A 26,758-nucleotide genomic window follows, 5' to 3' on the forward strand; every position below is an offset into this window, starting at 1 on the left:
TGGGCTTTGTCACTCAGTTCAGACAATGTTGCTGTCACTGGCTCTGTCTCCCTATTTCAGACAGTGTTGCTGTCACTGGGCTCTGTATCCCAGTTCAGACAGTGTTGCTGTCACTGGGCTCAGTCTCCCCAGTTCAGACAGTGACGCTGTCACTGGCTCTGTCTCCCCAGTGCAGACAGTGTAGCGGTCACTGGGCCCTGTCTCCCAGTTCAGACAGTGTTGCTGTCACTGGGCTCTGTCTCCCAGTTCAGACAGTGTTGCTGTCACTGGCTCAGTCTCCCCAGTTCAGACTGTGTTGCTGTCACTGGGCTCTGTCTCCCAGTTCATACAGTGTAGCGGTCATTGCGCTCTGTCTCCCAGTTCAGACAGTATTGCTGTCACTCGCTCTGACTCCCAGTTCAGACAGTGTTTCTGTCACTGGCTCTGTACCTCAGTTCAGACAGTATTGCTGTCACTGGCTCTGTCTCTCAGTTCAGACAGTATTGCTGTCACTGGCTCTGTCTCCCCAGTTCAGACAGGATTGCTGTCACTGGGCTCTGTCTCCCAGTTCAGACAGTGTTGCTGTCACTGGCTCAGTCTCCCCAGTTCAGACAGTGTTGCTGTCACTGGCTCAGTCTCCCCAGTTCAGACAGTGTTGCTGTCACTGGCTCAGTCTCCCCAGTTCAGTCAATATTGCTGTCACTGGGCTCTATTTCTAAGTTAGGGTGTTGGTGATATATCGCTCTCTTTTCTCTTCCCCTGTTGAAAACAGCTCTGGATGGATTGTCGGATGAGTTTGTGTGCAAGAAACCCCTTTCCGGCTCTCTGGCTGTTTGTGTTTGTGTTGCTGGCGGCGGCGCCTGTTGCCAATCACTGTGAGCCGGAGTCCCACCCTCGGATCGCGTCAGCGGCAGCTCACAGGCAGCGAGGGGCTGGGGATGTGACTGCGATCCGGCCCCTCGCTCAGCACGGCGCAGTCACTCGCACCTGAGACAGGAGGAGGAGACGGAGAGAGAGGGGGAAGGAAGGAAGGGAGGACAAACATTGGTGGTCACCTTCCTGACCACCCATCAGTTCAGCAGAGACAGCCCGTCCTCCCCCCGTCTCCCTCCCCCCCCCCTCCCCATCCACCCCGGGGTGATCGCCGGCAGCAGCAACATGTCTCGACCCGCCGTCCCGGCGATGCTGTCGGCGAACGGCTTCGGCTTCCCCCCGCAGAATTTCGCGCGGGTGGTGGTGTGGGAATGGCTGAACGAGCACGGTCGCTGGAGACCTTACAGCGCGACCGTGTGTCACCACATCGAGAACATCGTCAAGTGCAATGCCCGAGGGAGCGTGGTGCTGGGGCAGGCGGACGGGCAGCTCTCCCCCTACATCATAGACCTGCAGTCCATGCATCAGTTCAGGCAGGACACAGGTAAGTTTCACCTTTCACCCCCCACAAAAAAAACATTAATGCAAATAACCACACCTAATTGCCCTGAGCAACACCCCACCCCTCCCCTGGTAGTCAGGCTGTTATTTCCAAAGGATGAAATTGAATGGTTTATTTATTGTCAGCAGCAGAGGTAAATGTCAGCCCTCAGCCCACTGTGCATTGCCATTGTGGGCTGTGCAAAAGCGATGTCTGCTTTCCCCAGGGGTGGACCCCCCCTCCCTCCCCAGAGAGACAGGCAGGGCTCATCCCCCCCTTGGAGGGTGCTGGGTTACAACAGTAACAGACATGACACCCCGCGATCCGGACCTAGATCGCTCAGATTTATGTCGCCGGTGCGGCAAAAAATAAATCATTTGCGGGAATTCTTGTCTCTCTGACTCTCCCTCCCCTCATCCTCCAACACGATGGAAATCAAATGGTACCCTTATCAGCAGCCCCCCCCCCCCCCCCTCCCCCGGCCCGGATCGGTTCAAAGAAATCCCCGTGAAACTTACCAGTCCGCGGTTGAAATTGACCTGAAGCCCGCAGTAGTGTCACTCTGTGTGTGTTTGTTTTGGGGGGTTTATTTTGCCCAGAGGGGGCAATAGGCCAGCCCGCCAGGACACAACGAAGGGGGCTCGATGCACGTTGTCCGCTGCACATTTATTACTGGGATTGGATTGGAAATGGGAGGTTTGCCGGCTCCCATCGTGAGGAATCTCGTTCCATTTTTTAAACACAATGCGCCGGGACACGGCGGGAGCATCTGTGGCTGTGCCGAGCCAGCTGGGGGTGGTGGTGGTGGGGAAGGTTCATCATCACTGGCAATGTGTGTGTGTGTAAAATCAAATAAAAATGCGCCGGGTTACCCGTTCCACTGCCCACCCAGTCAGTGGGGGCAATGGGGATGTGTGTGACTGGGAGAAATGTGGCGCAGAGCTACTGCAATGTTCAGCAAAGGCTGCGGAACATTAATCCCTTCCCATCGCCGGGCCGTTCACCCATCTGTGTGCACCGACAGGCACCCCCACCCCCCCCCCCCCTCTCGAGTTGGTCTGAAGCAAAGAATTTCAGTCATTCAAAACGATGCCGTCTCGAAATCTATTATTGCCATGGCAGCCGGCTCCAGCCACCCCCATGGCCCTGTAGCTTTTTCCAGTTTGGAAGACCATGGCTGTTTTAAATAGCAATGCATTCCTCCCCCCCCCCCCCCCCCCCCCAGCTCCGAGATTCGAGGTTATAAATATGTGAAGCCCCACACGGTCTATATGGACAGTGGACTTCATGGCACACCCGTGCTGTGGTCGGAGCCAGCCTTCCAAATTTTTGCCAGCACCCCTGGAATATTTTTTTGGCAGCCCTTTGGCTTGTAGCTGGTTGTAAGACAGAAATGGAAACCGCACTCCCCCCACCCTCTCCCCTGACAGCTAAACAAATGGCAGTCTGCAAGAACCTGCTCGTCACCCACTGCCCAGGACATGATTGCAATGGTCAAACATATTTAATGCAAAATCACCTTTCAAATAATAATGCTGTGAAAGAGTTACCTTCGAAATAAAACATCCGATCATATATATATATATATATACCCATTGGCAAGCAGTCCTGTGAGTGATTTTACCTGCAGCCTGTCGTTTGCACTCAGAAATAACAAGAAGATGTGAACCAAAGTGGAGGGGACTTTCCTGGAAGACGCCTTTCTGTAGCCAGGCCTCTCGTGATATTACTTTAAAGGTGAATGGAGAGATGTATATTTGTAGTGTGCACCCTGGGAGTCATACTGAGGAAGAAGCTGTCAGTTTGATCCTGATGGGTCTGTGTGTTTTTAAATTACAAACAGGATGGTTTTTATGTGGGGCGCAGGCGACAGCTGTGTTCCCTTTTTGGGTTGGCAGCTCATTTCTAGGCAACAAGAAATGGGAATTGTGACAGTGTAACATCCCAGTCTGATCCAGACATTGAATTCAGACACAGACTGATAACAAGATAAGCTTTTCGGTTTTGTCAGCTTGCAGGTGATGCAGAGGGGAAGGGTGGAATCATATGCAACAGTAAGTACCCACAAGTGTATTTTCAGGATGGCAACGAGGGAGAAATCAGACTTAGCGTCTCATTTAAAGATGAAAAAGATCGCAGGAACCATTGTGTGCAGGTTCCTGACATGTCACACGCAGAGGTTTCTTAATTTCACACTTCACTAACCTAAAGGCGGAGATTTTTCAGATCTTGAGATTCACTGCTGTGTGACTGCAGGATTCTGATTCCGGGGGTCTTGTTCAGTACCTTCCCTTTGCAAAGATAATCTGGCAATTTAACACTGGTACAATCTGATTTTTACTCTTGCCCTGAAATTTATAAAATGTGTGACCAATTTTTAACTTAAAAAAAAAAAATCAAATTTGCAGATGCTAATGGTGACATGGATGCAATTAGTGTCCCTCATTGGCAACTGCTTTGTGGCTTAAAAGATCGTTAAAAGTAGATGTGTTCAAGGCCCTCTAATGATGCCAGTGTCATGGTGACATCGAACGTGAAGCTGCAGATATGAGTTGGCATGGTGATTTGATTCCAGCCACATGTAGACTACTGTGTACAGTTTTGCTCTTCTTACTTAAGGAAGGGCATACTTACATTGGAAGATTCACTAGGCTGATCACTGGGCTGATGGGGTTGTCAATGTCTGTGTCTTATAAGGAAGCATTGAGGAGGCTGAGTTTAAAGTCATTGGAGATTAGCAGATTGGGAGGTGATTTTATTGAAATATGTAAGATTCTGAGGGGATAGAAACAGGGAGGATCAATCCTCTTATGGCGGAATCTGGAACTGTGGGGGGGGGGCACAGTTTCAAAATAAGGGTCTCCCATTTAAGATGGAGATGAGAAGGAATTCCTTCTTCAGAGGTTTATTAGTATTTGGAATTCTCTTATTCACCGAGCAGTGAAGGCATGAAATATATTCAAGGCTGAGTTTGACAGTATTTTGGTTGACAAGAGAATCAAGGGTTATGGGGCAGTGGGGAGGGGTAGCTAGGAAAGCTGAGTTAAGGCCACAGTCAAATCTTATTGAATGTTGGAGCAGGCTCGAAAGGCCAGATTGTCAGTGTTGCATGCTTTGGGGGGAATTACATTGTTAAGCTCCTTGCATTATCGAAGACAGGTGATGATCATTGGCTCAACATTCAAAAGAGCATAAATGACACAGCTGGAAAAGTTGGGGTTTGGGAAGCCATAAGCAGTCTATAACTCTGAGATGCAAGAATAATCAACTTGCTGAAGGTAAAAGACAAGCTGCTGTACTGTTCCTCCATTCGCTATTTAACACAAATGGCCCACTTCTACTCCTGTTTCTTATGTTCTCATGATATGTTTTTCTGTATTGAATTCACTTTCGTGAAATGCCAATGTATTGGAAATGATAACCACTAGATTGTTGCAATAAAAAGCTGATGATAATACATGTTTGCACAATTTAAACAGGACATTTTACAGAGCTATCCAAAGTTTTAAAGATAATCCTGCCGTTGACAATAATTATTTGGAAGAAAAAACCACAATGCAGTAGTTAATGGGTGCTTTTTAAAATCTCCTGTTCAACTTTCAGTATCTACACTAAATTTTGGTGAGGAGAGGTCACCAGATGTATATGAACTGTTTGTTGCTAGGCAGTGTTATACAACAAAGAATGCAAGGTGTGTGGCAGGGTTTTGACCAGTGGTATCACAAATGGAAGACTCTTAAAGCACTGAGGCAATGATATTCACTCAATATTGAAACTGAAGGTTACACCTTTCCTTGGGCATTCCATTTCTGATATGCTTGTCATTGCTAATGTTGATTGGAGATTTATCTTTTTCAAGGGGCAATTTAGCATGGCCAATCCACCTACGCTGCACATCTTTGGGTTGTGGGGGTGAGACCCATGCTACGTGGAGAATGTGCAAACTCCACATGGACAGTGACCTGGGACCAGGATCAAACCCGGGTCCTTGACACCGTGAGGCAGCATCTAACCACTGTGCCACCATGCTGTCCCTGAGATTTATCTTTAAAATAACATTATTGCTTTCCTCTGAAAACAGCTCTGAAAACTTCCCTAATGCTATACAGCAAGTTCACACTGCAGCAGGTACCAAGGGGTGGGGTGGGGGGAGGGGGGGGCAGTGTAGGGGCCTGGACATTGATACATCCGTTTGTCATGCATGAAATAGGCAAAACAGGGATCATAATTGGAAGCAAAGTTGATGTAACTTGTCATTTCTGATGAAAGGTCATCAACCTGACATGTACACTCTGTCCCCTTCTCTACAGATGCGGTCTGGTTTACTGAGTATTTTCAGCATTGTTGGGTTTTATTTCAGATTTCAAGCATCTGCAGTACTTTGCTTTTGTTTCCAAATTCAGGTCACAATCTCCCTGGAAGTATGTCTCGGGCAAAATCGAATTGGGGCTTGAGTTGCCCATGATACCTGTCTGAAATAGGTGGTAGGCTAATTTGTTTATTCAAATCCTAGTCTTCGGCCAATGATAAGATGCCAGTGTGATATGTAACAGCAATGAGTGGAGCAGGCGTTGGATTTGAAAAGCTCAATAGCCACTGAAGAAAGGGCCAAATATTTTGAAAATGCTTTAAACTTGTAGAGTCAGAAGAGCAGGAAAATTTGTCCTGGCTCCACAAAATAACAGTGGGTTTTTGCTTGTGCACACGTTGCACCATCATTATTGCCACTCCACTATCACAGGACCATTATCACAAGACCTATCTGAGGGTCTTTACCAGTAAGGCAGCTGGTCTAAAATTGGTGCTGCTGAACCTGAGCTAGCTGCTTCCGAATGGGCAGTTAGCATCCAGGATTCATTGGTTAAGTTCAGAGTTGTTCCAATGTTGAAGTTGACACATGGCTCAGCCTGTGTATGGAAGCATGTGAAGTAAGTAAGGTAAAGTCGCCATAGTCCCAGATGATGAGAGCCTGCTTTTCCCTGTGAGGGGGAGAACTGAATAGTGGGGATTTAACCTGACGAGCACCACACTTCAGGCGAGGTGCAAGGTTGAGAATGCAGGGCCATCATGAATAACCTCAGCTGGTACGGGAATTGAACCTGCGCTGCATGGTCTCCTTCTGCATCACGAACCAGCTGTCTAGCCAACTGAGCTAAATCGGCTGCCGAATCATGTACCACTGAATTGCTGCCTGTATCTGTTGCAGAGAAACATCCCAATTAAGATAAATAATAATACTTTGGCAGTGATGGATGCAATAAGAATGTTGTCATGTGGCTAAATTTACCTTTTATGCAGAAGCTTAACCCTGTCTCTCCCACCATCCACCCCCCCCCACCCCCCCTTCAACTTGTTCCCATCTGGGAAAATTATTTTGCCCCAGGTGAGGACGGATGACCTGGCTCCCTTTCTTTATTCAACTCACTCTGCTAGTCACAGCAAGATTAATGTAAAAAGGATGACTCCTGTTACAGATCTCTTTTTCATAAGAGGAGCCAATTTAACCCGGCTTTCCTTTGTTAAAGATAGAGTGAGTTTATTAACTATTAACGGCAAGAAAACGGTAAACCACATGCACATACATTCATACAGGTTAGCAGTGAGAATTCCATCTTAAGTAAGTAAAAAAAGGTACATGAAACAATTCTTGACTCGCGAGCAGTAGATGGGTGAGTGTTGTGGCTGTTGTAATTTGAGATTTCAGTCATGCTGACTTCAGGAGGTGATTCCAGTGTTTGGCGGAGGAGCTTCCCTGTTTCCGTTTCAACTATGGTATTTTGCGAACTTGACTTACTTTAACAATCACAAGATTTACCTGTAAAAAGCTTTTGTGGGTGTGCTGCTGCTGGCTGGTTTCTTCTGTGTCACACGCATTCTCGGACACCTCCAGCACTGGTTCACACATATAGTCGCACACTCGGGGAAGCCTTTAAGCTGGCTTTTATCCCAGTCGTTGTGTATTCCTGGGATGGTAAAATCCATCAGGACATTGCACACAGGATATCTCTTTATTTAGATTTGTCAGGTGTACTGAGGTACAGTGAAAAGTATTGTTCCGCATACAGTCCAGGCAGATCGTTCCATACATAAAAACATAGGGGGCGGGATTCTGTGATCCTGAGGCTAAGTGCTGACGCCGTCGGAAATGCCGTCGCGTTTCTCGACAGCGTCAACACGGCCTCAGGATCAGCAATACTGGCCCCTTTCGGGGGCCAGCACGGCACTGGAGCGGCCCACGCCGCTCCAGCTGCTGATCCCGGCTTGAACTGGGCGCCGCATGCGCAGTGGCACTGGCGCCATCGCGCGCATGCGCCGGCCCGACGCAACATGGCGCAGGGCTACAGGGGCTGGCGCGGAAGAAAGGAGGCCCCCAGCCAGAGAGGCCAGCCCGCCGATCGGTGGGCCCCGATCGTGGGCCAGGCCACATCGGAGGCCCCCACCCCTCGAGGTCGGAACCCCCTCCCCCACCACAGGCCACCCCCAACCCTTCCATGCCGAGTTCCCGCCGGCTGAGAGCAGGTGTGGACGGCGCCGGCGGGACTCAGCTTTTTTACGACAGCCCCTCGGCCCATCCTGGGCTGAGAATCGGCGGGGGCCGCATAGAGCATCCCTTGACCGTCGCCGTGCCAACCACGCCGGCGTCAATGGCGCGATGTTCCGCTCTGCGGAGAATTGCATGCCAGTGTCAGGGCGGCGTGGCGCGATTCGTGCCTGTCACGGGGATTCTCCGGCCTGGCGTCGGGCTGAGAAAATCCTGACCAGGACATACGATAAATACACAAAGTAAATACATAGACATCGGGGGAAGCATATGATGAGATCACACTCATCTCCCATGATTTTCCATTGTCTCCACCGGAGATGGCAATTATTTTCTCTAGAAAATAATCCTTGTCTGGAAATAGGATGGGGTTCCATTGTCTCTGATTGCCACCCACCAACAATTCAGCCAGTGACTGACTTTACACTCTCAGCCGTCATTGGCTCGTATGTCCATGTTAAAAACTCACAGGTCTTATTTAATGTTCAAAATTTTCAGACGTTATTCCGTGTTTTTCCTTCATTATTATGACATTGGAGAGGAGGGATATTAAAATGACTGTGGGATAATTTTCCCAATGTTTGATTGCAATACCTGTTTTGTCAACCAGTGTACGGTGTTGCAATTGATCGTGGATTGTCATAGGACAAACCAATCTTTCTTTCTGACTGAAAGTGACAGAGTGGCAGCTGCTAACTTGGGGGAGGGGGGGGGGGGGGGGGGAAGAGTCAAAGATTGCCTGTGTGTTCAAATTTACAAGTCAAGAATATCTTCCTAATGAGTTACTAACTTATCAAGAGATTTGGTCAGTATTAAGGCAAAATTATTCTAATTTTTCTCTTCATTTGGAACATCAAAGACTATGGTTTTAAGATTAAACCAGAACAGCTGTCAGCACTTCTGGAACTGTAGTCATGAATATAACACTTAAACTTTTCTTTCGCACAGTATTGAAAATGAGACTTTTGAAGAAATTTAGGCTACACTGATTGATTCAAATGCTCCTTGCACGGAGACTTCAGAGAACCCGTGCCTACTTTTTATTGATCAATCGTTAAATATCTCACAACACCACCAAAAACTAGCCTTCCTTGTCTGGGAATGTGGATTCAGCACAATTCTAATCAGCAAATAAACTGGTATCATAGGTATGAGTCAAAAGGCTCTGGTGTAATTCCTTGTTAACAATTCTGTTACACAAGGGCCTGAAATGGTGATTTCCTTTTTAAAGTAGTTCTGATTGATGCACAATTTGAAGGGTTGTGTCTTTTTAATTATAAAAGTTATGAATTGTCCAGTCAAATGAAAACAGAGTAGATGAAGCATGACCAGAACAGCTGTGAGCACTTCTGGAGCTGTAGTTATGAATAGCATGAGTGTTATTTGTTTGTTAGTTGATGAACACATTGAATTTCAAGAACATTTTTACCTCTTTATTGTGAGTCCCAAGCTGATCAGGTAGCTTTAAATTCTGACACTTAATGTGCCCTTTGCTAAACCTCCAAACTTTAAAAAACATGCACAACCCTGAAAACATGCTTTCCTCTTTCTTGGCAGTGTTACAGTATCCCTCCTTTGTTGATGAAATATTTCCCTAATGGCACAAATTGAGCAGATTGTGTGGGAATCATGGCTGAGATTCAACCCATGATATCATTAGTGGAGTCATTGAGGGAATAACACAAATCTAATGAAACTGAAGGTCTAAGTAGAATAGTTACAACTTCTGAATGTTTATAATTTGTGCGAAAAAAACAATCAGTATTTACAATGTTTACGGTTAGTAAAATAGGTTGTGCATTTAATTTAAATAGAAGCAGCAGACATTCTTGGTTTGTCAATGAATTGGAATCATCATTGCGAAAGGAATTTGTTACATGTGAGAAATATTACAAGTAAGTTGAAAGAAACTATTTTAGCAATGAATGGTGCCCTTACTGAAATGTTAATGTTAAAAGGTTCAACAAAGTAATACCTCATTTGAAGGCTTATGTTAATTAGGATTGACATGAAAAGTGATGATCCCCTTGGGAGAATCGTAAAGCAAAATAACCAAATTTACCTCCAAATAAGACCATAAGACACAGGAGTAGATTTAGTCCACTCGGCCCATCGAGTCTGATCTGCCGTTCAATCATGGCTGATATTTTTCTGATCCCCATTCTCCTGCCTTCTCCCCATAACCCCTGATCCCCTTATTGATCGAAAACGTATCTATCTCTGTCTTAAAGACACTCAGTGATTTGGCCTCCAAAGCCTACTGTGGCAAAGAGTTCCACAGATTCACCAACCTCTGGCTGAAGAAATTCCTCCTCATCTCTGTTTTAAAGGATCGTCCCTTCAGTCTGAGATTGTGTCCTCTGCTTCTAGTTTTTCCTACAAGTGGAAACATCCTCTCCACATCCACTCTATCTAGGCCTCGCAATATCCTGTAAGTTTCAGTAAGATCCCCCTTCATCCTTCTAAACTCCAACAAATACAGACCCAGATGATTTGTTATGTTGTAGGTGTAACATAAGCGGCTTCCTTGTGGTGCACTTGACAAAGGAAGGTTCAGACGTGGAGATATCTTCAACACGTTTATTAAACTAATTGAACCCGCACCGCTGGCCTTGTTCTGCATTACAAGCCAGCTGTTTAGCCCACTGCTAAACCAGCCCCTAAACCAGCTCCTCTGGACCCTTCCCAAGGCCAGCATATCCTTCCTTAGATACGGGGCCCAAAACTGCTAACATAGCATTTGCCTTCCTAACTGCCGACTGAACCTGCACGTTAACCAGAGAATCGTGAACAAGGGCCAAGATTCTCTCCCAACCGGCGGGCAGGCTCTACTGGCATCAAAGGGTGGCATGAACCACTCCTACGTCGGGCCGCCCGGAAGTTGCGGAATCCTCCGCACTTCCGGGGGCTAGGCCGGTGCTGGAGTGGATGGTGCCGCACCAACTGGCGCCGAAGGGCCTTCACCGGCGCGAGTTGGCACATGCGCGGGAGCGCCAGCGTGTTCTGGAGCATGCGCAGAACCGCTGGCGTGATCCTTGCGAATGCGCAGGGGGTTTCCTCTCTGCGCCGGCCATGGCGGACCTTCACAGAGATCAGCGTGGAGGGAAAGAATGCCCCCACGGCACATGCCCGCCCACAGATCGGTGGGCCCCGATCGCGGGCCAGGCCACCATGCCCCCCCCCGAGGACTCCGCAGGCCGCCCTTAAAGCCAGGTCCCCCAGTCAGGACCTTGTGTATTTCACACTGGCGGGACAGGCCGAAAACGGCGGCCGCTTGGCTCATCGGGGCCCGGAGAATCGCCGGGGGATCACTCCCAACGGGCCCGTCGGGGCCCGGAGAATCGCCGGGGGATCACTCCCAACGGGCCCGTCGGGGCCCGGAGAATCGCCGGGGGATCACTCCCAACGGGCCCGTCGGGGCCCGGAGAATCGCCGGGGGGTCACTCCCAACGGGCCCGTCGGGGCCCGGAGAATCGCCGGGGGGTCACTCCCAACGGCCCCCGACCGGTACGACATGTTCCCTGCCCTCGCCAAAAAAACGCGCCGGAGAATTCGGCAGCCGGCGTTGGAGCGGCGGGGTGGGATTCACGCTGCCCCCCGGCGATTCTCTGACCCGGCGGGGGGTTGAAGTATCCTGCCCAAGGACTCCCAAGGTCCCTTTGTGCTTCTGGAATGAAGTGAAAGGAATTAGCAGCAATATTCCACTGTTGGTGGTTTTATTTTAGCACAAATTAGAACCATCACAAATTAAACACAAAAATTAACAGGCAAATGATATTTCAACTAAAAAGTAAATTTGACTTTAAATAGTCCACACAACAAAGACACATCTTCTGCGCCACAAGCACCTATATCATTTCCTGTACAAATGTGGCACCATAGGCTGTCAGGAAACACAGACAGACTTAAGTAATCTATATTTGTATGTGTGGGTACTGTTATATTTGTTACATACAATAAATTCCTTTTGCAATGAAAGCATGATCAGTTCCAATTCAATGACAAGCCAAGGATATCTACCACTTGTATTTAAATTAAATCAGGTACAGCTTTAAATAAGTTTAAATTTGTGTTTCTGTGTAAGAAAGGGTTAAAACTTCAGTTAGCTCCGATTAAACAAAGGGGCTTGCATGTCTGTAGGTTTTGGTTTCATTTAAACCTGTTCCTGCGTTGTAATTAAAAGTTTACGATGCAAAAATAAACAAGGTTTTAAGAAAGACGAGGCTGTTGTTTAGCGACCAGGGGCCCAAACTGAAAAGCCTAAGCAACTTTGGTTCAGTTGGAACCAGGGGCGGAATTTTCTGATAATGGGGCTATGGCCCCTCGCCCGCAAGAAAACGGGCGCAAATCACTCTGGACTTTCCTGGAGAAAGTCCAGAGTGATTCTCCATTTTGAAGAGGGCAAGCAGGGCCCCGGGTAGTCCACGCAGCTCCGGCTGCCGATACGGGGCACTGCACTTCTGGCCGCGGTTCCGTGCATGTGCGCGGTGGCCGTAGCCCCGCAGAACATGGCCGGCCTTGAGAATATAGGCCCCCCCAGGTCACGCGTGCCTGCCGTTGGTGGCCCCCGATTGCGGGCCTGGCCGCCCTGGAGGCCCTCCCGGTGACGGATCCCCCCTACCAGGGCTGCCGTGGACTGAGTCCGCAGCCACCACCCCGAGCTCCCGCCGGGTGGAACCATGAGTGAACCATGCCGGCAGGAACTCGGCCAGTTGTCAGAGGAGAATTGCCGCGGGGGCCTCTTTCAGTGGCCCCCGACCGGTGCCACGTCGAGCATGCGTGTGCGATTGCCAGTGATTCCCTGGTCCCCGGAGAATCGCGGGAAGGCGCCGGACCAGATCACGAGTCTGATGCCCCATTCCCTGCCCCCGCGCCGAGCGCGATTGCGGTGCATAGGCTCGGAGAATTCCGGCCCATGTATCTAAGAAGATAGCAGCTCTCATAGAAACTGCCAGCAGAGAGGTACAATAACGGGGGCAGAAAGCAAGTCCCGGAGCTAAAGAACAGAGTATTCTCAAAACCAGGGGATGAAAAGAGAAGTCCCAGGTAGACTGAAGTTAAAGAGACAGATAACTGGGATCTGAACAAGGCAATATTCACTGAAGTTAAAGAAATGAGCAGAGAGAGGTTCTCAGTAAAAGAAAGAGCTGAAAGGTGCAGACATTCTGAAGTTGGCGAGCGAGAAGCCAGATATCTGAAGTAAACCTAACGTTGGTGGGATATCGTAATATAGCCTGTGAAGCAGTGATGTTCTGTTGGCCTGGCTGGGTACCTGAGAGATTGCGTGGAAGCTTGAATGCACGTGACAATTCAAGTCAAGAGAAATACTGAAAGGAGAGTTTGAAATCGTGGAAGTAGATCCTTGGTGAAGGCATCAGAGAGGAAGCGTTATTTTGGAGAATGTTCTGAGGCATGTTTTTTGAGACTGGAGTTTGGAGACACTCAGGTGGAAGTTTCAGGGAGATCGGTTGGCTCACAGTGTAACAAGCATCGGGGGAGATTGGATGGGAAATCCACTGAAGTTGTTTCGGGTGGTATCTGCCACTTGGTTTCAGAGTGAGGTGCATCTGACCACATTTTGCTTGTTGGTTTACTTACTGAGAACATTATAGTATAAAATATGAATGCTCACATTCAAAGCATTGTTTTGCATCTTTGACTTTGTCTATATATATATGTTTCTGGAACCGACCTCTTCATTCACCTGAGGAAGGAGCAGCGCTCCGAAAGCTAGTGATTTGAAACAAACCTGTTGGACTTTAACCTGGTGTTGTAAGACTTCTTACTGTTATAATATAGGTAGGGTGAAGGAATATTGCATTATAGTCAATCCTTTCATGGGTAATAAATCCTTGTTAAAGGTTAGTTGGTAGTCCGTTGACTCTTTTCACCCACGTTTCTGAAGAAAACATAAACGTTACGGTCTATCAAGCCAGGGTTGCATTCTGGGACCTGACTGTCCAGTTGTAACACCAGCTGGGATTGTAACAGTGCAATCTCACAGCCTGTCCAGTTCAATCAATTCTAAGGCCTTGAGTCGCTTTCACTGGCAGGCGTATTCCATCCGTGGTCCCCTATTAAGGTTAGCACTGACACAACCAAGCTGCTCTCACTTGGGTCTTGTCAGTCTTGATGGTGTAGTTTCCAGAGTTCTTTTTCAGTTGACCTCCTGACAACATCTTGTTCATTATCTGGTCCTCTGATGCAAACTGTCAGCTCTTTCACATGCCTGAGCTATTTGTACCACGGTTTAGGATTCAGTCCCTTTTAGCTTACTTCCCCAAGAGCTTCTGAAATTCTATTTTTACAGAAAAATAGCCCTCTTATAAAGCTTTGCCGGCTTCTTCTCACATCAATTTGGTGTTCCTCTTTCTCTATCTGTCTGCCTTGTGTTTCTGTGTGCTGCTTGCCTTCATGCTTCAGCTCTCCTGCTCATAGCTCTCCTTTGTGTCTGGCCACATGACCCCTTTCTTCCTGTTGGTACTGCTTCCAGGTCAATGGTTGCCAGGTCTCATGGATCAATAACTCTTATTATTCAAGAAACGTACAACTGATTCCTTTGCAATTGATGCAAACTCTTAAAAATCCCTTTCAAACATTTTTAAATGATTACCAATTCCACAGAAATTTTAACCGATTTAATTTTCCTCACTGTACTGCTTCCAGGTCAAAGATTGTCATCCTGTTTAAACATCTAATGTAAACTGGAGTGGGAAAATAAGAAAAACACATTTGGCAAATCCAGCTAGTTCCCAGAAAAACTTTCGTACATGAACTCTTCTGCCCATTCCACCATTTCCTACTGTAATGCTTCCCACGTTTTGTACCTAAATTTTTTTTAAAATTGCTTTCATTGCCTCGGCTGGTCAATCCTATAATTGTGTTCCACTTTTCAATAATCTCTTAAAGAAGAAACTATATCTAATTTCATTCAAATCTTCTCATACAACTTGTAATTAATGAAACCAAGAGAATTTATTACATTTCATCAATTTAAGTTTTCTTCTGGTAAGGAGGAATACCTTAAATTTGTATGTCAGTTCAGAGGCCAGGGGCGGGATTCTCCGACCCCCCCTGCTGGGTCGGAGAATCGCCGGGGGGGAGTGGGGGGGCGTGAATGCCACCCCGACGCCGGCTGCCGAATTCTCCGGCGCCGGGGTTTTGGCAGGGGTGGGAATCGCGCCGCACCGGTCGGCGGCCGCTGGCAATGGCCCCCCGGCGAATCTCCGGCCCGCGATGGGCTGAGCGGCCACCCATTTTCGGCCGGTCCTGCCGGCGCAAATCAAACCAGGTCCGTACTGGCGGGACCTGGCTCTACGGGTGGCCTGCAGAGTGCTCAGGGGGGGCGTGGGGGGATCTGGCCCCGGTGGGCGCCCCCACGGTGGCCTGGCCCGTGATCGGGGCCCACCAATCCGCGGGCGGGCCTGTGCAGTGGGGGCACTCTTTCCCTCCGCGCCAGCTGCTGTCAACTCCGCCATGGCTGGCACGGAGAAGAACCCCATGCGCGTGCGCTGGGATGACGCCAGCACAAGATGGCGCTCCTGCACATGCGCCTACTCCCGCGGGCCAGTGGAGGCCCTTCGGCGCCAAGCCCTTCCGCGCTGACTGGTGCGGCACCAACTCCGCCAGCACCGGCCTAGCCCCTGAAGGTGTGGAAGATTCCGCACCTTCCGGGCAGCCCGACGCCGGAGTGGTTCACGCCACTCATCGGTGCCGGTACGGTCCGCACCGCTGGATAGCGGAGAATCCCGCCCCAGGAGTCACATTAATTGTCCTAGTCTTCTTTTACGTTTTTACACTTCAGTCAGTAAGGAGACTAAAACAGGTTTGTAAGTTTTGGAGCTAAGTAAAGATATAAAATTAATACTACCATTGTGATATTATGTGCAAAACATTATTAAAACTGCCTTGATATCATTAGCATGCTGCTTTTAGTTGATGCTAGACAAGCACTTGAGAGAGAAAGGAAGAGAAGATTATACTGATAAGAATTGGACAAAAGGTGTTGGATGAGGCTCATGTGCAGCTTAGACAACATGGACCAATTGTGCCAAATTGCCTATTCATGTGTGGCCCATTCAATGTAACATTTGGCATTTACCCGTTTAATTGCATTTCATAATCTATGTGGAAGTACACAAATGAAACCATTTTTCAATTATCTAAAATCATTGATTTTAGATAGCACTGTTAATAATTATATTTGATAACAGTGGTTATTACAAATATGTTTTATGTTACAGCAAAGAACTACAATGCGAGTGTTTGCAATTCTTTAAAATAATAATAATAATCGATTATTGTCAATGAAGCTACTGTGAAAAGCCCCTAGTCACCACATTCAGGCACCTGTTCGGGGAGGCCGGGAATTGAACCCACGCTGCTGGTATTGTTCTGCATTACAAGCCAGCTGTTTAGCCCACTGTGCTAATCCAGCCCCTCGCTAAACCAGCCCCTGTGGTGGCCTTTGATTTATTTAATTAACTATATGCCATTTTCAGGTTCTTTGGGCTGCTTCACTCAAATAGTTATGCAGCGACTTTGAACTTTCTGAAGGAGTTCGTTTAACTGCTTTCCCAAGATCAGCTGGCAGCTATATCACGAAACACCGCCGTACACTTTTGTTAAAGCTTTGTTTTACAGCCTAGCCACATGCCACTTTCCCATCAGTAACAAAGTATGTCTTCCTGGTCTTTCGTCTTTCAGTTACCAATCTAAAGTGGTTTTAGAAACACTGGTGGAATTCTCCCATGCCTCCGCCGGTGGGTTCAATGGTGGGCAGGAAGAATTTCGCAGGAGGCCCCAAATTCAGATTTACGCCAGTGCGAATTTTCCACGGGCCAAAATCGGGAAACCTGCTCGAGGCCAGCATGAAGCTAATTTGGATCTTGCCCATTGGATGCACATGAAAGCCCCCCCCCACGCTGGATTCTCGGCGCCGCTGATGGGAAAATACACCAGTGCAAAACACATCTTGGTCAGCGTGGCGTGCAGATGTCAGGACCCACCTGAACAATGACTCCAGAGTTTGGGATGGAGGCCGGCCACAACCCTAACCCCGGAACACCACAGCAGTGAGCAAACGGAGCACCTGGGCCTTCCAGATTAGGTGCCCTGGAGGGGGTCCATTTTCCAGTCTCCGAATGCTCCTGGAGATCTACTTTTTTCAGGAGGTCCATCTTCTTTCTTTATTAGTGGGTCAGTGGTGTTGGGTGCCTTTTATATATGGCAATGGGGTAAGATGGCTGACTACATGCCATCAGGCCTTCCTCGCCCCGCAATACAATGCAAAACACCCAGTTGCTTAAGTAATCAGGTCAGGCCCAGAAAATATGGCATGTTTTCCTACTGGCCACTGCAGCGGGAAAGACGCCATGTTCCTGCTCCCACCACAGTACTGTTTTGCACCTGTGCTGTCCAGTATGCTGGCGAGCTGAGCCCTTGTTGCCTTTGTCCAGTAAAGCAACACATTTTTTATTTTTAAACAAAGGCAAGGTGTAACTTTTTTCCTGCCTTGAGTTTTTTCTCCCTGCCATTTTGATGCAGGCAATTGCCTGGGGCACCACTGGCAATGTAGCTATATGTGCAGGTAGTGAGCTGTTTGCAGTTGTGATGTTGCCAAACTCAGCCTTCAAGAAGATATTTCATTCTCTTCAAAAATTCTCAAATAATTCATTTTTTGATGCCCTTGCTTAAGTTGGGATTTTAAAATATTAATATAATGCGTCAATATTTGTAGCACAGTAAATTAAAAATACAGTACAAGTGAGATCGCAGCTCTGCATGCATGAAGATTGCTGGTCATACGAAAGCAAACATTGTAAAATATATATATACTTTTGCTGACAATGCTGATGCAGGGAATGAACAGTTTGTGTGTTTTAATTATGAAAGTATAAAAAAATAATAGTTGTTTGGAGTACAGAACTTGAGTATTGTTGAAAAAGAACACATGTTGTCGAAGCTTTGTACTTTGCACTCATCAGGACACTTCGCAGGAATACGAGATGTAAAAGGGTCCCACATCGCAGCAGGAAGACCAGTGGACTGTTGAGCCTGGCAGTTTTTTGGCTTGTCAAGCATTGGTGCCTTGCTCCTGCTAGCATAGCTCTCAAAGAGGGCACGCTCTGTACATTTGGTATTTTTGAGAATTGTCCTGAGGGAGTGCAAGATGAAAAGCTTTGGCAACATGCGCCTTCTTTCACCAATTAAAAATAATATTGATATATTTTCATTAAGAGTTATGTTTATTAATTTTCTTTGTACCAAAGAATATAAGCAATAACGCAGGCACATTACAAACAATTAAATAGCTGGGAGGGTTGTGTAAGAGTTATCATAGGTTGGAAACGAGCGATGGATGCTAAGGTCAGTACTTCTTTAGGAAAGTCATAGATGTGGAAATTGTAAAACCTGACTGAATTATTGTACCTCAAACCTTGGTGAAATCAATGGGAGGTGTAATTGGCAAAGGTGTATAAAGAGTGGCCTGTCTCATATCCCCGGTTATACAATAGTCAAATGTTACTGCTTTCATATTTGCATTTATTAGTCTTTAACAAACTCTTCTTGCCTCTGAATTAAAAACAAAAACAAATGCCGCAAATACAAAACAAATCTGGTGACATTTGCGGGTCTTATTTTAACCTATTCAAAACTCACTTGCACATAGTTAAAATGAGGCCCATTAACATTTCCCTCTCCACAGATGCTACCTGATCTGCTGAGTATTTCCAGCTTTTCAGTTTGGGATTTCCAGATCCTGTTGAACTTTGCTCTTGTCTTCTTTTCTCTGTCTCTCTGTATTGTTCTCAAAGCAAAATGCAATTTTGATGTGGACATACCATTAAAGAAAGGCTTGAAATATGTCTTTCATAACCTTGGGTCATGCTAAAACACTTTACAAGTGTAGCCACTGTTTTAATTTAGGAAACACATCTGCCAATCCACACCCAACAGGCTCTTGCAAACAGCAAAGGAATACATGACCAGATCATCTAGTTTAGGTATTTATTGAAGAATACATGTTGGCCATAACCCCAATCGAACTGTCCTGCTTTTCCTCAAATGGTACCATGGGATCTTTTACAGGCAGTGTAAATGACAGACTGGGCCATGGCTTAACATCTGCCCCGAGGGGTGCCACTTCTAACAGTTTGCAGAGCTCTTTGAACATCTCACTGATATGTTAGCTGAAACGATGTGTGAAAGTCTGTGAACTGGGGCTTGAACTCATGACCTTGGCTTGACTCAGCACTGCAGCAGGAAGATGGTCTGTCTCCAGTCTGGCTATTATCTCTTGGCTTGTCTAGCGTTGATGGCCCTATCAGGTGTTGTGCTACTGTTGGCATAGCTCTGAGTCATAGGAGCATGCGAGCCATCCACCATGTCAATGTGCATCCTATAGGGAGAGAGTAGTCCCGCGGTGGGAAGAAACAAACATTTCAGAATAGGTCGAGGAGGTCTAGCAATGTCCTCTAATTTGTCCCAAAGCATTATCCTTATAATCCTCAATCTTGGCTGGGGTCCAGAAAAACCTAATTGAAGATTTGTTTTTGGTATTCGTCTGCTCATTTGAGTGCCTTCTTGGTTACCTTGGGTATTGTGGCAGTGGTTCCACCAGTGGAATGTCCATTTCCCTCTGTTGCCCCAGTGGGTTCTCTCTTGCTGGCAAGGCTCAGACCAAGAACCTGCCCTTCACTGGAAATGCTGCACGACCGAGGATAACAAGTTGGAGTTACGGTGGAGTTGAATGGCAGTCAAAACGTGAACTGCCATGATACCATCGCAAAATGGGAATTGTGGACAAAATCTCTGGCTCAACAACCAGCTTTGACAAAAACATTTCAAGTCCTAATAACTCTTTGGTGAAAAATGTATTCTAATTTACCCTTTCATTCTTCCAGTGTGTCATTAAGCCAGTCAGTAGAAACAATCTTTCACTTCATTATCCCCAAATCTTTGAAATTTTGAAGGCCTCCAAATGGTGATGACTTCTTGATTCCAACTGATTTTTATTTGCCTCTTTTTATAACAACCTCTCATTCTGGTAGCATTCTAGTAAATATTGATTATACTCTTTTCATGAATGCACTATCCTTCCAATGAGTTGTAAAGAATGATTCCAACTATGACCTAACAGTCTTCTGCAAATTCAACGTTTTCCTCACATTTACGGCCACTATCACAATAAGACCCTGCATTCCGCTGTCTTTTAATGGCCTACTTAATCTGCAGTTCTACCTTTTAAAGATCTACCACTGCGAGTGTTGCACATAGTCTTCAAGTGAAGTTGGCATTATTCATTGTAAGTAACTGTAGGCTGGTGGATAATTGAACTCGGCATGGGGGCTCCCATTTAAAATTATACATTTTTGTCCTTAGCTTTATGGGTCCATTTCTAAATTCCTTTTCCCGTAATTCCAGTGTAGCACCTCCACTTGGTGATGGCATGATTACAGGGTGGCAAGTTTACACAGGCAGGTTCTATTTTCAATTAGGACAAAAGAATTTAGATTTCAAAAAGTTGACTGGGAGTGTGAGCACGACGAAAGCTATTAAAGATTTATCTGCATCCCGAGATCTTTCTGATCCTCCTTTTAAAGATTTCACTTAAGGTTTGCTGGTTTTGCATCTGTCTTTCTAGATCAGTACTTGCAAGCCAAGATTAATATTTTACTTGCGCCTACCTCATCTATGCCTATCGTCACATTAAAAATCCAGTTGACATATTCCACACACTTCAACACATACACTCCAGATAATTTCACATCAGCGCATTCCATTTTGTGTTGCCCAGTACTATCACTCCTATCCCATAGCATATCACTTTGGAGCTCTGTAATCTTAAACGGCCGTGCCTTTGAATGATTTTGATTTTTGAGAATTCTTCGGAGGAAGAATGATTTTTATATTATGAAATTTTGCTTGCCTTGGGCCTATCTTAAAATTGCGGGAATGAATTCCTGTAATTACATCTGTCTGCATGTGAAGCATTAATAATTGTTCAGTAACTGTAGGCTGAGCTATACACACATAAACTTAACTGCCATGGCACACAAACGATTACGTGATGCTAGAACTAATTGTAGAAGCCCGGAGGGAAATATATCTGGTTGAAATTAGTATTTTGGATAGTTAAAGATAATTTATAGTTTAATTTATAATTTCATTAGCCCACAACATAATAGATATCATCTCTTTCATGCCAATTCCTGGAATATCAGCATCCTGTATTCAATTAGCCCCTGCACCAATTTTGTCTTCATTTTAAAAAAAAATAAGCCTCTCCAAATTAAAATAAAAAGATTTCTTTCGAAGTTCTGTTATTTTGCTGAGTTAATTCTCCTTTATTGAGGGTGGCGCAGTGGTTAGCACTGCTGCCTCACAGCGCTGAGTACCCAGGTTCGATCCCGGCGCTGGCCCACTGTCTGTGTGGAGATTGCACATTCTCCCCGTGTCTGCATGGGTTTCACCCCCACAACCCAAAGATGTACAGGTTACGTGGATTGGCCACACTAAATTGCCTCTTAATTGGAACAAAATAATCGGGTACTCTAAATTTAAAAAAAGAATTCTCCTTTATTGCGGGGAAATAATATTCTATTGGGTATGAGAATGTCAGCTCAATCTGTTGAGCAAAACAATGTGGGGTTAGGTCGCTGGGCAACCATGATCGCAACCATGACCTACCAAGCTCAAGCAGCCAAATAGCCTGCTACCATTCCGAAAAAAAGAATCCAAATAACAACTACATTTTGCATTTATATTGCATCTTCAATGTGACAACATTTCCCAAAGTGTTTCACATGAGCTTTAGCAAACAACATTTAATACTGAGAGACGCAAGGCAATATTTGGACTGTTGGCCAAAAAGCATGGTCAAAGAGGTAGGTTTTTAAGAGGGGCATTAAAGGAGAGGTAGCGAGGGAATTCCAGAGCTTGGGGCATAAGCAGCACAGCCACAACTGGGAGGGCGATTAAAATCCAAGATGCTCAAGAGGACAGAAGTGGGGGAATGCCGATATCTTAGAGGATTATGGGGCCGGAAGAGATTACCGAGACAGTGAGGGATTTGCAAACAAGGATGAAAAATGTTAAAATCGAGGAATTAATTAATTTGGATTCAATGTAGGACAGCGAGCACCGGGGTGGTGGGTACTTGGGGCTTGGCGTGAATGAGGACATGGACAGCAGAGTTTTGGATGACCTGAACTTTATGGAGCAAGAAGTGGGAGAAGCCAGTTGGAATTGCATTGGAATGGTCACATTTAGCAGGAACAAAGGAACGGTTTCAGTAGCTGATGAGCTGAGGCAGGAGTGACTTATGGAGGTGGAAATAGGATCCTGGTGTTGGCGCAGGGCACATAGCCAAAAGCTTTTCTTGGGATCAAATCCAACACCAAGGCTGCAAACTAAGCTATAGGGAATGGTGTTTGTAGCCGCAACTGAGATAATAGCTTCCGTTGTCCTGATATTTACTGAAGTGACATTTATGAAGGAAAAGTTATTCAAGAACACCATGTGATATGTGGCCATGTCAGGAAAAGCTCAAAAGAAGACTTCAAAATTTCAAAATGTTACCTGCAAGGTGCAGAAAGATAACACTTCTTTGAAGTGGGTAATGTAGAAAAATAATTTATACCACATGCTGCAAAGGATAATGATGGTAAATGCATTCTCATTGCAAAAATAATTAATTGGAGACAGGAAGTAGGTTTTTTTAAACAAAAATCGGCATATTACATAAATTAGCCAGCATGAAATAGATGATCTATTTACATATACTGCACAGTCTGTATTTAGAATATTTGCTAAATATAATTAAATAGGTTTCTGATTTTGCCTTCCAAGCAATTATTCTTGTACAATGAAACAATTGCTAAAAGAGTACTTGAGGTTATGTTGGCTGTTACTACTGAAGGGACCTGGGAACCCCTTTTGATATATTGTATAGGCATTGGGTATGGTATATAAATTTGAAGTGATGTTTTTGCCACATGACGCATATATTTAACATTGGGATCAGTACCTATAGATATCACGGCACTGCCACATTATAATTTCTTGTTTACTTTTGGGTGGGATTTTCCTGTCCTTCCTGCCGAAGGTGACCCCCTGCAGTGGCAGGAGGGGCTTGCCACGCAAAGCGCCCTAGACATTGGTGGGACCGGAAGATCCTGCCGGCAGCTAATGGCGAGCCGCCTCCGCCACAGGGAAACATGCGATTGGGCGGAGGGCAGAAAATCCCACCCTGGCAATCTGTCAAAGTAAGATGTCAAAGAACCAATCGAACCAATAGAAGCAAAGCAATGGCACCAGGAAGAGAACATGACATTTAGGTTTTTGACGGAAATAGCCCGATTTAAATGAATAATTGAGCACGAATGCAGAAGTAATGTGCCATATTCACTGCAGGCTTCTTTGATAGCCATTGAAAATCTAATTAAAATTTTATTTTCAATGACTGTCTGCTATACCCAATATTTGAAAGGAACACTCTTATTTTCTACCAGAACTGAAAAGTTGGATTAATTGCACTTGAAGTGAGTGCGTGCCTGTTCTGATTACACAACTGCTGGAATTTTCAGACCACTGTTGTTCATCTTGACACACACACACTTCGATGTTTGCAATTAGTTTCTTGTATTTATCCACCCTGCACATTTTCCTGGCTCTCTACCCCATAATTTGTTTCAGCTGCAGTACGATGATACCTTTGCCTCGGATCCCAAGGGACCTACCAAACCTCCCATGCGTAACTTCAGTACGAAAAAGTATCAACAATGACAACACCAAAGCAGACCAAAAATTTCTCAAACTGAAGACGTGCCAAGCTGCAATTATACAGTTGAACAGATGACTTGATTCTGTCTGTTATTTCCTGTGTCCATTTATCTCAGCAGAGACGGCTCTAAGATTAGAATGTGTATCGTCGGAGATATGGAACAGAAAGTAGGAGGTATTCCATTCACTAAACACTATTCTTTGTGTCAATGAAAACTAAACTTCACAGAGACTGAGAGTTTGAGAAAACCATAGAAGCAGATGGTGAACTTTCATCGAGAGAAATCAACTTTTGAGAAATAAATGTTATGGGTAAAACTCTGCGCTTTAAAATAAAACTTGGCTGTAATTTATACAAGAGTGCCAGCAAGGATACCTGTTGCATTCACACGCAGAACTTTAAGATGTTTTGCCAGTGTGAACGTAACCGGAACTGAGCCAGGTGTGAGAGTATTGGATAGCTTACCTATTGGAGGCATTTATGTGTTCTTCCAGTTTCTAACACACATTCTTTTCTACACATTCGAAAGTACAACGCCTTCTGGCAAAACAAAAAAAAATGGTTTTACACTAAACTGGGTTGCAATAATTTACATTCATTGCATCCTGATTAAAATTTCTTGGGCGGGATTCTCCAACCTACGCCGGGTCGGAGAATCGCCGGGGGCTGGCCTGAATCGGGGGAGTGCCGGGTATGGGGGATGAGTGCTGGTGAGGGGGACGGGGGGGATGAGTGCTGGTGAGGGGGATGGGGGGGATGAGTGCTGGGTAGGGGGGGATGGGGTTGAGTGCCGAGTAGGGGGGGAGTGCCGGGTACGGGGCGGGGGTGAGTGCCGGGTACGGGGGGAGGTGAGTGCCGGGTATTGGGGGGGGGGGGTGAGTGCCGGTACGGGTGGGGGGGGGGGTGGTGAGTGCCGGGTACGGGGGGGAGGTGAGTGCCGGGTATTGGGGGGGGGTGAGTGCCGGTACGGGTGGGGGGGTGATGAGTGCCGGGTACGGGGAGATGAGTGCCGGGTACGGGTGAGTGAGTGCCGCGGACGGGGAGGTGAGTGCCGGGGAGGGGGGGTGGTGAGTGCCGGGCATGTGGGGATGAGTGCCGGGTATGGGGGGATGAGTGCCGGGGAGGGGGGGCATGAGTGCCGGGGAGGGGGGGATGAGAGACGGGGAGGGGAGGATGAGTGCCGGGGAGGGGGGGGGATGAGTGCCGAGGAGGGGGGGATGAGTGCCGGGGAGGGAGGGATGAGTGCCGGAGAGGGCGGGATAAGTGCCGGGGAGGGGGGGATGAGTGCCGGGGAGTGGGGGGGGAGGTGAGTGCCGGGTATTGGGGGGGGTGAGTGCCGGTACGGGTGGGGGGGGGGGGGTGGTGAGTGCCGGGTATGGGGGGGAGGTGAGTGCCGGGTATTGGGGGGGGGGGTGAGTGCCGGTACGGGTGGGGGGGGGGGGTGGTGAGTGCCGGGTACGGGGGGGAGGTGAGTGCCGGGTATTGGGGGGGGGGTGAGTGCCGGTACGGGGGAGTGAGTGCCGCGGACGGGGAGGTGAGTGCCGGGGAGGGGGGGGGGGGTGAGTGCCGGGAACGGGGGGGATGAGTGCTGGGTATGGGGGGATGAGTGCCGGGGAGGGGGGGCATGAGTGCCGGGGAGGGGGGAATGAGAGACGGGGAGGGGAGGATGAGTGCCGGGGAGTGGGGGGATGAGTGCCGGGGAGGGGGGGGATGAGTGCCGGGGAGGGGGGGGATGAGTGCCGGAGAGGGGGGGGGATGAGTGCCAGGGAGGGGGGGATGTGTGCCGGGGAGGGGGGGTATGAGTGCCGGAGAGGGGGGGATGAGTGCCGCGGAGGGGGGGATGAGTGCCGGGGAGGGGGGGTATGAATGCCGGGGAGGGGGGGATGAGTGCCGGGGGGGGGGGGGGGGTTGAGTGCCGGGTACGGGGAGATGAGTGCCGGGTACGGGGGGGTGGGGTGATGAGTGCCGGCGAGGGGGACGGGGGGGATGTGTGCCGGGGACGGGGGGGGGTGCGAGGGCAAGGGATTTTGTCCGCCTGGCCAGGTACCATCCTCCAACAGTCGCGCCCATGCAGCCCATGACACCTGGCTGGGGGGAGGGGGTACAGGGACTTCCTCTTCTCCTCCACTGCGTCCAGGAGTGCCTCGATGTCGCGGTCCTGTCGGGTCTTCCGGGGGGGGGGGGCGTCTTTTGAGCCGTCACGCAATGCGGCGTCCGTCACCGTACACGTCGGGTGACGCCATCGCGAATGGCGTCACGCCGCTGCTAACCCATTCGGGGCCGGAGAATTTCCGTTGTTTGGGGGGGGCCCGACGCCGGAGTGATCCGCACCGTTTTTGGGGTCGGGTCCCGGACATCGCGCCAGTTTTCGGAGAATCCCGCCCCATGAATGTGCAGATTTGAACTATGCACTACACCACATTGGAGTCCAATTGTGCGCTTGCTCCTCCTCAGTTACGATAAACACACCGCCACCACCACCTCCTTTTCAGTAGCTGTGCTTTGGTTAATACAAATCAAACCGCTTTAAAGATTCCTTCAGCCTGCAACTTAGCCTGGGGCAGGCTTACTGTACTGCAGTGCTTAAGATTGACTCAACCTGAAGCAATGGATCCTTTTATTTAGAATTTAAATGTGTGCATTCTATAGCAGCACTATGGCAGGCTGTGACTTGTTAAACTGTAAATCTATTTAACTGCTCAATGCAATTTAATGAGAAGAGATCTCAAGATGATGCACCATCAATTAAACATAGGCGTTTATGGCCTATGTTTTCTATATGTATTTTTATATATATATATATAATCTGTGTGTATATTCTCGGGAATATATTATGAATTGCCAAATTCACATTAATGTTGTACCAAGTCTGACAATATTTTAATTTTAATTCTCTCTCAATAACTGTACTCATTATATTCACTGGAATATAGTATTCTTTTGTTATTTTGTTATAAATGAACCACAATTCATTTGTGTTTGCCATTTTATAGGTGAAAAGATAACCATTTCTGGAGGCTCAGCAGGCAGGTGTACA

General features: G+C 47.3%; 1 protein-coding gene across 1 annotated transcript in view; it reads left to right on the forward strand.

Annotated features, from left to right (window-relative positions):
* The first annotated feature begins 893 nt into the window (after positions 1-893).
* LOC140403908 (E3 ubiquitin-protein ligase DTX1-like) overlaps positions 894-26,758 on the forward strand; it is a 368,481-nt gene continuing 342,616 nt past the window's right edge. The window contains exon 1 of the mRNA XM_072492183.1: positions 894-1,396. Coding sequence (XP_072348284.1) covers positions 1,138-1,396 — 259 coding nt within the window. The 5' untranslated portion in view covers positions 894-1,137. The remainder of the gene's footprint in view (positions 1,397-26,758) is intronic.

The sequence above is a fragment of the Scyliorhinus torazame genome, chromosome 1 (assembly GCF_047496885.1).
Source record: "Scyliorhinus torazame isolate Kashiwa2021f chromosome 1, sScyTor2.1, whole genome shotgun sequence".
Taxonomy (NCBI): Eukaryota; Metazoa; Chordata; class Chondrichthyes; order Carcharhiniformes; family Scyliorhinidae; genus Scyliorhinus; species Scyliorhinus torazame.